At 42.3% G+C, this 13650-nt stretch overlaps 1 protein-coding gene across 1 annotated transcript in view; it reads right to left on the reverse strand.

The window, feature by feature from the left end:
• RASAL2 (RAS protein activator like 2) overlaps positions 1-13650 on the reverse strand; it is a 178876-nt gene that overhangs the window by 36568 nt on the left and 128658 nt on the right. Inside the window, exon 6 of the mRNA XM_025214769.1 lies at positions 1541-1694. Coding sequence (XP_025070554.1) covers positions 1541-1694 — 154 coding nt within the window. The remainder of the gene's footprint in view (positions 1-1540; positions 1695-13650) is intronic.

The raw sequence follows: 13650 nt of genomic DNA on the forward strand, positions 1-13650 counted from the left end.
ATAAAGTGCTTGTACTATGTTAATAAAAGAATCGATGAATAAAAAATCCCTGCTAGATGTCATGAGAAGTGTTTTCTTCTGGAACTTTAGAAGTACCCACCCCAATGTCTGAAACAACCAAAACGTTGGACTATGCTTGGGAACATATTACAAGCAATTGTAGCAAAACAGCCAAAAAAGATAGAACATTTTTATTTTGCTTTAATTTTTCTTTGACCCTGCCATAGCTCCCTATTTCTCCTACTCATGGCCAGTTTAAGGCTAGATTTTAGAGCTAAACTTTGCATTTGCTTTGACACCTGTCTCAGTCAACCAAGGAAGTCTGAAATAGACTGCAAAGTGATTCTAACCAATGGGATACTATTTGAAATGAGCTGAAGTAGTTCCTGAATATTAAGACAATGACTCTGACACACTGGTTTTCTGTTACCAAAGTTTTCAACACGACAAAAAGAGATATTTGTTTTAGGGGTTTGGAGGCATGGGGCTAGATCTACCCCAGTACAGTTCCATTGAAGACAGCGTGGGTTCAGGCTGCTATTTTGATAAAAAAGATGGCCTTGATCATATCTATACGTAACTCTCAATAACATGCTGTTCATTCAGCCAACTTTAGATACATGTAAATAGGAGTTTATCCAGTTTAAAAATGTGCTTGTATAATATATCTTTCAGTAGCCCCCTGCTATCTTTTATAAACTTTACTAATTTAGAGGTCATTTCCCTCAGCATCTTGTCTTGGCAACCAAGATCAGCCAGCATGCTCTGGAACACCTCCCCAGATACGAATATAAGGATGGGAGGGGTGACAACTTGGCTGGAGGTTAGTGATCCTATAAAGTCCACTCCCTGCACCACCTAACAAAGCTCATGTTTTTGACCTTTAGGGCATCTGTAAGGGACTCTCTCTTTACTTATGCTTTTCCTCCAGTAATCTGCCAGTGGCTGCATTCTTGGAAAGGAGTCCTTATCTGAATGAGTACTTCTCAGTTTGTTTGTATTTATTTTTTTAATTAATTTTGATTGAACATGGAGAATATGAGCTGTTATTTTAAAATAAAAATGGTTAAGTCCCATATTTGAATGAACATCATATATGTATTTGATAAAGGATGTTCAAGTAGAAGAGTAAGAGAATAATTGAAAAGATTTCTTCCCAGCAACTGACTGGCCCCAAGGACTAGCCAGGGGTGGGCAAAATGTGGTCCGTGGGCCGGATGCCGTCTGACAGGCCATTCTATCTGGCCCGTGGGGCCCCTAAAAACTTAGAAAATAAATATTAATCTGCCCCTGGCTGCCTGTTATGCGGCCCTTGGCGGCTTGCCAAAACTCAGTAAGTGGCCCTCCGCCCGAAATAACTGCCCACCCCTGGACTAGACTCTCATGATGATTAGACACTCCACACCCTAACCTCAGTATGGTCTGAGCTATTCATTTTCCCCCAGATATTAAATTACAAAATAGTACGTGGCTGGTCTTCAGACTGACAGACTGCTATGTTATACCGTGTAATTTGCATTTTGTGCAGATGACTTGTTACCTCAAAGCAGAAATCTTGTCCCAGGATGCTGCTATGAAGTGGTTTGACAAAGACCTTCTCTTCTGTCCCAAGATCCAGTGCCTCCACTGCACTACCTGGGCTCAGTAAAGACTCATGGGAACGAGATTCTTTCAGCTTTGGCAAGCCACGTGACCTGTGTGAGAAAAAACACTCTCCTCAGACTCTGCTAAATAGAAATTGGCCAAATCCCAAACAAAGGAAATTCTAGCTTGATGGTGTTAACTAGTTCTTACAGGTTTTATGATTGCTTTACTACCCTACAGAAAATTAAATGCACACATGAGCTATTCAGTTTCTCAAATGCAATATGCAACATAACTTTAATACAGTGAAATTCAAGGTGCTAGCATCGGGGCTGGTAAACAGTATCCCAGTACCATTAGCTAAATGCAGGAAACACACTTCAGTAGACCCAGAAGCTGAAGCCGCTGTGACACAATTAAAAGAAAATTCCTGTCAACTGTAGATCTCTTTAAATCGGTATTTACCATAGGCAATATGCCATTGGGAATATCTAAATGCTGATTAGCAAGGAAATGTTCTGTTAAAAGTAACAAGTTTCCCTCATTAAAACAGAGGTTTTGTCATTATATTTACTATTTTGTTTTCTTGTAATAACTTCTGGTAAGAACTGGATTGCTTTGGCATTTTGTGATGGCAATGGGGAAACAATTAAACACATTAGACCTGCCCTAAACAAATAAGGTGCTTCCATTCACATTTTTGCAACCCCTGGGCTGCTTCCATCTTTTAACAATTTCCATTCTTTGCTTTTTCCAGGCCTTCCCTTTATTCCTCCTCTGGGGTTGCCCTGACTACTCTTTGGACACACAATTTTTCTAAATCCTTCCTCCCTAACAATTGCAGACATTTCCTAGCTGTTTCCTCTCCTGAAATATCCAGTTATTCTAGTCTCCTCCTTGTCCTCTGCCTCTCTAGGCATTCTGAACAGGCTCCTCCAGTAAGCCTCTCTCTCTTTTGGCTCTTGTTGACTTCCCAAGCACACACACCTACTCTTACAATGATTCTTAAATGGTTCACCATATTTTAACAGTTCAGTCCTGATGCAACACTAATATACATTGGTGACCCATTCCTACTGTCAAAATGGCACTGTAAGTGCTATTATGTACCCTGTGTCTCAATGACTTTAAAAAAAGTGGGCTTAGTTGTAAGTCAAGAGTTTTAAAACTGTTCTTCCTCCAGAATCGACCTTGGGCTCCTTCTTCCTGATGCATCCCTAACTGGAATAGAAGATTCTGCAAGTTAATTTGCACTTTCAGTGATAGGAGCATCTTAAGGGATTTTCATAAGCACAACTGGAATTTAGTAAAATGATCTACTGATGATAAACAAGAAAGAACAGAATCCCAGGTTCCTCTCTTAGCCATGGTAGTTTTGCAGAACAAACAAGAGTTAAGTATTTTGCTACTTTTTTCCCCAAATTGCAATGCAGGGCTAGATTTGAAAAAGCACTTTAGCTCAGGATTAACCCCTTCTCTATCCAAAAGAGTACACAGACTTGTGTAAAAGTGCCTCACTGATTCAGGACCACAATCAGCATAATACAGTGGAGTACAAGGAGAATCAAACCTGTGAGAAGAATGACATCATTTTTACAGCTGCTTTCCAGAAGAAAGCCACCCTTTAAAGCTGTGTTTTCTCACCCAGGTTTCTCTTTGCAATAATTCCCTGCATATTTGGATCACAATGTAAAAGCTTAGCTTCAAAGCTAAGGTATTTACAAGTAGATATTTAAAGAAGAATTGGGAAGGCGTTGTTATGTATAGGGATTCCCTTATTTTTTGCAGGGGGGAAAACCCATTAAATAGCATATGAATTTCCTTTTATTGGAACTTCTTTTACTAAAAACCTAATACCTTTACAAAATTAAAGAAATCCTGAACTTATAAGTACCAGTATCTCTTACTGAGAGATGTTGGGAAATGGGAAGCAAGAAAAAAGTTACATGGAGAAGGTGTCTTTGTCAGTCCTAAGACTGCCTAACAAAACAAGGAGACCATGAAGAATAAAGATCTTAAGCAGCAAGCAGAGTTCCCCTCACTGCTCTTTTGCACAAGATCAACCATTGCTGGCACTCTGGCAAACTCGCATTGGATTTTCTCTTTTTAGACATTCTCAGGGAGGGTGTTGTTTCCATTATATATATTAAATGACCTAAACAGAGGAAACAATTGCCTTTCATGAGAGGGATATTACAAAAACATTGATTTCAAATGCAAAATGACAGCATTTGTACAAGTGCTTTGGCTGTACTGTGATTTGTTGTAACGGGTTACACAGTAGCAGCTCGTACCAACACAAATCTAAAACCTCAGCCATGTATAATTGAACGCTTGCTGCAATTATGTTGGGCAAGTCTAAGATGAAAACACCACAATACACTACTTTAATATTATCTATGCAAAATCCTCTCTCTAATTTCTCCTCTAAAGAAAGCACTGCTGAGATCACTTGGCTACTGTCCTTATCCCAAACTCTCAGCAATGCCTGCTCCAGCAGAAGTTACTTTCGTGGATAATGTTGCGCTGAGCGAGCCCACAGCTAATTCCAGCCTCAGCTTCTCACAGCAGAAGGAGAACCTAGAGTGGTCAAAAGTGAAGAGAAGATATACAATGGAGAGAGGACAACTTTTTGCACATCCTGTGTAAGCAACCATATTTTTAATCAACCTAGGGTTAAACAGATGAAGAACCCTTACTCATATCAGTCAAGCCCACCTACATGAAGCAGTTGTACAGCCACTTAGCAGTGCACCCCCAAATCATAGCGGTGCCACATGTCCAAATCCCCCCTCTCCCCAATTCTTTTTCTGGGCTACATCTCAGAAAAGCAATCCCAAGTGTGCAGAAGAAGAAATGCACAAAATCCAGCAGATGCTTTATCTTAAGCCCTTAGTTAGAAGTTTCAGACAAATTTCAAACCAGGCAGGAACATTTAGCAGGAAGAAAAGCCACTGCGACCACACAGGCTGAGTAATATCCCTTCTCTTCATCCTTCACACTGCATCCTGCTCCTCAGGTGACACAAACAAGGCTCCTGGCGTGCCCAGCCTGCTCAGCGCTGGGCCTGTTGCCATGGTGCTGCATCTATAAGGAGATCAGGGCTGGGAGGCAGCAGGGAGAAACAGCAGCAAGCAGGGAGCATGCTCTGCAAACATGGCAAAGGTGACCTTTCAAGCAGGAGACAAGTCCCTATTCCTTCTGTTGAACAGGTTAAGTAGATCCTAGTCGGAGGGGGAAGCATCTTCAAGGAACTGCTTGCTAGCAGCCTACTGAGAATGGATAGGGCAGAAGATACATGACAACAAGTTCTATTTCTTTCTTCACATATGATCTTCCCCCACTGAGAAGCACTTACCATAGCCCACTTTGCTAGCTAAATCTTTTACTAATATCTATTTGGCTTCCTACGCAGTATTCTCTTTAATCTAGCAGGTTTGAATGCTGTTTTGTCTCTGCTCAAACTGGGACATAAATGGTCACTTTACTGGGGTGCAGGGACTGGAATAAGGAAAAAGGAAATGTTTGTGTGCGTGGGAACAATCCCTGGAAGTCATAGTGTTTTCTTCTGCACAGATTTCATTTCAGTAATTACCTTTTCTCAGCACTCTCTCACAACTATAAGCTAATTACAACTAAATGATGGAGTCAGCACTCAGCGTTGTCTTAACACTTCATTAACAGTGGAAACTTGATTATTGGCCTACATATGAATAAACATCTCTGTAATTACCACAGTATATTTTTTCATTTATTGGAAAAACTGAAAAAAAAAAAAGTAAATGAGACACCACAGGTTTTGGTACAATTTGGTCAATTAAAGCACTCTTTATCATGGAAATAATTTCTATTTCTGCCTTCTATTAAAGTCTCATCCAACATTCTGATGTTATAACTAATTTACTGATTTACCCACCTATCACCTCTCTGGCCTGGACAGACCATTAACACAAAACCACTCTCTGATAGCCAGTCATGATACTGGATTTAGAAAGTCTTTCCTACATCAAATAAGAAACTATTGGAAAAATGAGTACTGCTTAGTCTCTCTGCGAAGAGAGAGGTAATCCCAGAGAAACAGGATTACTGTAAACAGGAAGATCATGTAGGCCCAGGGTGGGGGAAGGGTTGTTTGTACAAATCTATGCATTACACACAGCGCCATTAACAACCCAAATCCTGATTTAAATTACCCTTAACCTCAGATGATTAACCTTTTCCTTGCTGTTTTGTCTACCTTCTATATATGGCAAAAACCCTGCCAAAAGAAACTTATTGGTTAGAGCAAATCATTATCAGCACCACTATACAATTTGATGTAGCTACTTTTAACAATTCTTTTCTATCATGAAATGATGGAGGTGGTGTGCAATAGAAGAACATTTCAATTTCCTACCTCTTTCCAAATGCTATTGGGCACTTGTCCTCCATGATGTATAATTCTTCCTAAGTGAATGCCCAGATAATGCCCCAAACTACTGACCTAACAGCAGGATCCCAGTACTACTGGCAGTCTCCAGCCCTAATACCATGCCAGTCCAACCCCAAACTGTCCCCTCTCTCTTTGCATATGGTGATTCAATAACTCTCATACAGGAAGCTTTCAGTTGTGAGTACAGAACCCTGGAAAACTGAAAAACTCCTGGCTCCTAATGGCAGCCCATGACACGCAGCAGCCCATTAGTGGAGCCATTATCATGCTCTAGTGCCTACCAAGCATATGGAGCAAAGGGTTAAATACCTAACTGCTTTGGCTATGAAGCTTTCCTGCTGGTTTTGACCTATTTAAAAGCCAAGCTACAAAGCACAAGAGGCTTTCAATTACTCAGCATGCTAGGCAGAGTATTATGTTGCTCTAAAACCAACTTGTGAATATCAATAACCTCAAATACAAAAGATAAGTAAATACAGCACTGAAGGATTGAAAAACCCATAATATTTTTCTCATATCAACAAATCAATGTGAAGCCAAACAGTGATTAGAGCTCAATTCTGTTCAGACTAAATGTCCAATTAAAAGCAACATCTCAATGTCCTCACATTAACACACTGTCTAAAAGCATGCCTGTCTGCTTCAAAGAACTCGACCCACCCATTCTACCGAAGCATTTACTAAGATACTCCCTAGGATCAGAGAGTTGGATTCAGTACTTAGCCACACACAAGGCCACTGGATAGAACCTGGATTCTAACATGGTAGATTTTCTGCTCGGCATTGGTATCAGGAATCCCAGGTCCGTTGAACAGGACTCTGGAGGCAGCAGCAGCGTCTCAGACAGGAAAGCACAGGTGCACTTTGTCAGTGCTGCAGTAATGCTAGATTCCCATCCTGAGCATTCCTCTTGTAGGCACCACACCCTGCTTCATTTTCCAATTATCAACAGCCTCTGCTCAGTTAACAATTCTGTGAAACTAGCTCATTTCATTATAAGTATTTGTTTTATTTATTGGAAAAAAATGCTGAGTTACTTATTTACACTTGAGCTTTACTCGTTTTCAACTACAGCCCCTGCTTTGCCTGATCCTGGGAGCTTTTGACTCCAACTGAGATTCAGATTTAATTGCAGAGTCTTACCCAAAAGCTCATTGTTTGAGTCCTGTATATTTATAAGCCTTCTCCAGCTCTCTCTTGTACAGATCATAGCTTATCTAACAGATGTCTCATACAATGACCCAGAACATACCGCTGAAATTCACAATCAATATTTTCTTCCCACAGTACCTATTGCACCCATGGTCCCTGCTAACATTTCAAACCCCCTTATTTTGGTGAAACAGATTTATTTAACCCATTATAATTGCCTGAAATGATAGTTATGGAAATGTACTACATAGGATGGAGCCGCTGCCTCCAGATGCCTGACCCAGCGTCATAGAAATGCATCTGTCATGAACTAGGATGTTAACAAAGGGGCCAACTGAATTGGCAGTCAGGGTAAAGTGGTCTGTACCCACGAGGAGGAAGTTTGTGACAGAAACGTTAACACTGTGGGACTGTTCAATTTTCACTGGAAAAAGAACAACTAAATAAGTGAACACAGTGGCTGAAAGGCACTCTCACTAGAACATGAAGAGCGAGACAAATCTCCTTCACCCAATCTCCCCACTTCTACATTCTCCAGAAGTGGCATATGCTGAATGAGTACAAACTCTTGAGCAAGGCCAGCCTTAATGGCATATTGTGTAATATAGATTTCTATCCCTGTATCTCAAACAGGATAGAATCATCCACTTTTTTTCTTTTTAAACCAGGATTAAAGTAGAATGAATGAATGAGAAAGTGAACACGCTGTAAGATTTGCTCCATCTCTGTACTGCAAAGAAAGGAGAAAAAAAATTAGAGGGACCTACCGAGCGTAGGAAGAGCTGCTGTTTGAGCAGTGGTACCGCTTCACTACAAATCCTAAAGCCATTGCTACTGGATGCTCTGGTAACCAGTAAAGTCCATTCTGAGCAAGCACAGAAAGAATCCTTTGGGCAGCCTATGACTATCTGATAATGCCATAAAATGACTTTTAGTAAATCAGGATTCCCACATGGCAGTAAATCCCAGCAGGGTAAAACCCTCCCAGCTGTCTACAAAGCTTTTACTGCAGTCGCTGAACCACATGTGACCATCTTTACTCCCTACCTCAAAACAAAACAAAGGGTAGGATTACAATGCCAGTTTGAATTGCTCTCAAAATCCTAGCTACAAACTGACAATATTAATTTGGTGGCTCCTCCTCAGTTAAGTTCTCCTTAAATCTTTTCTTAAGCTGTTTTACTTTTAGATTCAGGAAACATGTTTTATATTTTTGGAAGACACTGGCAACATATGCAAGATTCAAGTGTGTGGGCTGAAGAGATCAAAGAACGTAGTGGAAACCGGTCTAGGAAAAATGTGAAAGCTGATACAAGTAAAACTATGTCAGGCATACTTGTGATGAGAGATATTGTCATCCCAAAGGGATACCATCCTAGCCACATCTATCTGGAGAACTTCATTCAAACTTGGCTTCAATCACAGATGAGAATGGAGCCTGGAAGTCCCAAGTAAACACTTTGTGGACATCACAGATCAGAACACATTTTTGCAGGCACAGCAGTCCCTGCTCAGGAGATAGCCAAAATTTGGAACAGCAGATGTGAGGCAAATTAGCAATGTAATGAAAGGTGCAGACCCCAGACTGGGTGTCCAGAAGATGGATCACACTGGGACACTCTCTCTCTCCAATTCTGAAGTGGACAGCTATTTGGGTTCCTGAGGTAGGAAAGGGCAGGGGAGAAGAGAAGATGCAGGGCTCATTTCCTGGACACTCCACAAATCCCCAGAACCCGGAAGTAGTTTATATCACTTTAGTTCTGATTAGTGTAGTTGACATACTACAGTTGTCACAGCTCAGCTAAGAGGCTGAGCTAATTAGCCTAAGTACAACATTGCATGAATACAACTGTACTGCTTCCTTCACACCAGATAGCCTACGGCTGCATCCCAAGCCAGAAGCAGCATAGCTACATTCCAATAATACTATACCAGGGCTAATTAGCTCTACCTCTTAGCAGAGTTAATTAATTAGTCTAGCTGCATTCACATGATGTTATGCCTGTACAAATTACTTCTGCTGAGAAGCAAAACCAATTAGGCTGGGTACAGAGCAGCATGAGCATAGCTTTAGTGTTTCCTGCTTAGAGGGTCACCTTCATCTACCTTTCAAACCAGAAACAGTACCACCACATCCATGTACAGCCAAGCAGCATAATGAGTCCTCTTAGTAGATACAGCAGGACACTTCTTGGTGGTGGTATGGTTCTAGTTTTTCAGAAGTCTAGGTTCAGAAGTACAGGGAGTTATAGCGCACAAGATAAATTCAGGACTGTCCTAAAATTTGGGACACCTGGTCCTTTTAAATAGTTGTGAAGGGGTCTCTTGGTATCTCAGCCACTTGTACCAAAATCAGATTTTGAATCCAATTTCAATTTGAAGGGACATTTTCCCTCTTCTGCAGCAACAGTTCTGACTGCATCTACATGGTACATCCTACTTTCAAACTCTTCTCTCTATAATGTTCCTGGATCTACTCTCTACCCTAAAATGATGTGTGGTACAAGGTTACTACCTGTCTACATCCTGAATGAGGTGCAAGTTGCCAGCATTCCAAACCCTGAAGCACATCAGGATATCCAACCCCACCAGAGCTTCCTAGATATTTATCAGTAAACCACACTTCTATTCCTGAATTACTGAAAAACTTGAAAGCAATAGAAAAATAAAACCATCTCAACCCCCCTCCCATCCTTGATGTGACCATTTTTCATTCATATAAAAGCACTTTACATTATTATTGTAAAAAAAATGTTGCAGTTTTATGAAGCAGGTAAAGTTAATCGTCACCTGCCAAGCTAGCTCTGGAAACTTGCATAGCAGCATGACATCATTTGGCAGTGTCTGCTCAGACTTGGGCAGGTATGGCTCACTGGGGAATGAGCTTGGAAACTTGTTGCTAGCAATAAAACAACAGTAATACCAGGGCAGGGAGGGCAGGAGAAGGATGGGGAGCATGCTAATTTACTCATCTGAATTCAAGGCATTCACACAAAAGCAAAATGTTATGTTTCACCTTCGTTTGTTCACAAGCCAGTTTTAATGGTTGCATCTCATTTGTCCTCTTGAACAAAGCAAACCATGTTAGTTTTAAATCACAATGAATGCTTTTAAGCCTTCCCCATATCTCTCCCCTATGTTAACTTCTCCCCATCTTCACTACCGTACTCCCATATGAATTCTCAGTGTCTTTTCCTGCCACCCAGGCCAATTGCATGTAGTGAATCCTGCTTCAAGAAGAGCAAAATGTAGGAACATATCATTGGTAAGTTTCATTTTACAGTGGGTTTTAGTTTCCTTTGTGGTTTTATTTATAAACTACCATTAGAAAAGTAATACATAAAATCAGAGACTTTCAAAGCTGCTGTATTCGATTGGTGCATTACCTGATGAGACCACTAATGCAAACAAAACTCCATTAAACACACTGTCTCTTCAACAAAAGGTGCCTGGAAGGTTGAGTACTGTTGCTGGAAACTCCCATCAATTTCTTTCCAAAGAGAATTGAGCCATGCTTTTCACCCTCATAATTCTGTAGTATGGCAATTTATAAACACGCTAGCAGACAATCTGGGATATCAAAAGAAGCTGGCTACACTTTTTGAACAGAAGAGCATCACTTTCCTGCACAAAGAATTATCTTGATAGCAATAAAAGGGACCAGCGTGAATTTTATGGTCTTCAAATGAATCTTGGCTGTTCTCTTGGGACCCTCCGCTTCAACATCAGCCTTTATATCTAATTTAGTTCTCATCATTTAGATTACACTAACACGTGATGGCTTCCTTTGGGGCAGCATGAATTTCTGGGCAAATACATTAAAAATCCAATGTCCGTATCAGGCTCTGGAGCCAGACCAAGGGCAGGTGAAGTATCAAATGTTAACCACTATTGAGAAAAAAGGCTATTATCTTAGCATACAAAAAACTTTGCAGATCAAGCCAATGGCAGCTAGACAGGAGCTTAGTTTTCAAATGGCAGAAGCTTAATCAGAAGCCCCTTCTAACTAGCACAAGGTGGTAATGTTTTGGAGATGGATTGGGCAAGGCACTGGGGAAGAAGGTAAAGATGTGGATGGGAGGTATAGACTGTAGGGCAGTATAGGGATATATGTATATGTTTTCAAGGACAAAGCTCTGAGAGGAAAGGTTTTTGTAAGAGGCCTGAGAGTAACAGAGAAAGCAGTAGCCAGCTTCCCTTTCCAGCAAGTGTAGGTTTGTACAGATAATATGCTTGAAAGTCTGTGAGGTTAAAACAAGTAAAAATGCCCGACCAATCTAACTCAGTGATTAAAACAGGTGGACGGGGGCAGCTAGCAGGACCATGGAGAAGGTGAGGGGTGGGTGGGATCAGGGAGCTAGCAGGTCTGCAGGTGGGTTATTGGGGTTGGTGGGGGGGGGGTGGGCTTTGGGGCTTGCAGGCAGGTTGGTGGGATCAGGGGGGGCTAGCAGGACCACAAGGGGGAGAGGTAGTCAGTCTGGGGGTTGGAGTGGGGGCTAAAAACAGCCCGGGGGGGAGGGATAGGGAAAACACAGTCCCAGGGTTGAGGCAAGAGGCTCAGCTTCCCAGCCCTGGGGCTGCACTCCCATTGTGTACAGATGTTCAGTTAAATTGGTCTAATCCATGCCCAGTCTAGCTTAGAGCTCTTCTCAACTGAACTAAATTAGATTGGCCCAGCCATTTACTGCCAGATCTAATCTCCCAAACTTCTAAGTGTAACATCTGTATGCACCCTGTGTTATACACCTGCCTCTCCAATGACACTCTTCCAAGCCCCTATATCAGGCCCTACCTTTGGAGCTCCCCAGTCCATTTGCCCACTGGGACCTGATTTTTAAATCCATCCCATGGAGTCTGAGGACTGATGGCACATTGACAAAATAGACTACTGGTGTGTCAAATCCCATCAGGGTCTGAAGCACAGTTTGCAAATCATGGCTCAGGTGTCATTTAGGTCAGATTACTCACATCTGCATGCTAAAAATCTCTGTGCCATTTTATCAAAGGAGAACATTGGGCTTTAAAGTGAAGTCATTGGTATGGAGTGAACTGCATAGCTCATTCTCCCCCAAAAGATAATGTTTCTCTTATTTTGAAAGAGAAGATGTTATCAGTCTGCATGTATCTGGATAGCTTTCTATCCTGAAACTAGGTGAAGTCCAAGGAAGACTAAAGTGTTTTACGCTGCTCCTGGGAAAGAGACTTTACACTGTATAACTTTTGTTTATAGTCTGTGAAAAACCATCACACACCACAGGTGTTGCCAAGTGGTGAACTTCTTTAACATGCATTAAACCTATGGAGTCAATTTTTATAGCCAAGTTACAAGGCAGGTTTATGACAGACCTTTAGTCACAACAGCATGGGTGACACTGCCATGATTAAAGGTGGAATATCATCCACTTTGTTAGTCGCATCCTGTGAGCAGTCTCTCCATAACTCAAAAAGTTAACAAGGCTTCTAACACTTGAAGCCTTGCTATCTCCATGATTTTATGGTGCTGCTTTTTAGACACAGAAACTAGTGCTATTGATTGAAGCAGCACAGCATGACAGACACAAATAATGAATTCAGCTCAGCAGAGAGGGAGAAAATGCACTAAATGTACAATGTTGTAAAGTTAAAGGAGCCTGTCAACTCTAACCATAGGCCAGCCTATTTCCCATTCCACTCAAGCCAGCTCCCACTGGACCCTTAGGGCACGTCCACACATGCAAGTACGTGTGCTTGCAGCAGCTCAAATAGAAGTAGTGCAAATTTGAGTCGGGGCTTTTTGTCTCAGCGCACGTGCTCAGACATGCACTTTGTTGTGGAGCAAATTGCCACTTGGGGCAAAATAACCCTGCCTGGCTCCGCCCGGATCTTCAGCCAGGGGGAGCTAGAGCCTGGGGCCAGCACCTGCACTGTCCCCAGCAGTATAAAAAGCTGCCCTGTCCTGGCCCCAGCAGTATAAAAAGCCACCCTGGCAAATAGCTCAGGGCTACTAGCTCTCAGGAGCTTCTGGGGCCCAGGCAATTGGTGGCTGGGTACACTACCCCTTGTGCCAGCTGGACTGCTGAAGCAGCCCTGAGAGTTCCCTGCACCTTTACCCACTGCAGCAGTCTGGCAGTGGGGGCTGCTGCCTGGCTGTGACCTGCCGCGCACCTGCCAGACTTCTATGGGGACTGCAGAGCCAGTCGAGACATCTGCCCCTGTGGGCCAGCTGCCAGTGGACTGCAGTTGCAGGGTTGGCCTTTGTGTGGCACTACTGCCATCTGTGCACCCTGCCCGGCCATCTGGGCAGCTATCACCCGGAAGATGTTCCGGGTGCGGTGGCCTGCTTTGAACTGTCAAAGCATGTCCTCCTGTCCCCATTTGGCCAGGAGGTCAGCCACAGCCAGATGAGTCCAAGGTGCCAGCTCTGAGCAGGCAGGGTCCTGCCACTGGCCTTCCTAGCAGGAATTCTGGTGTTCCCTATTGGAAAACTGAAAAATCCCTGATAA

Source organism: Alligator sinensis, unplaced genomic scaffold, assembly GCF_000455745.1.
Source record: "Alligator sinensis unplaced genomic scaffold, ASM45574v1 scaffold293_3, whole genome shotgun sequence".
Taxonomy (NCBI): domain Eukaryota; kingdom Metazoa; phylum Chordata; order Crocodylia; family Alligatoridae; genus Alligator; species Alligator sinensis.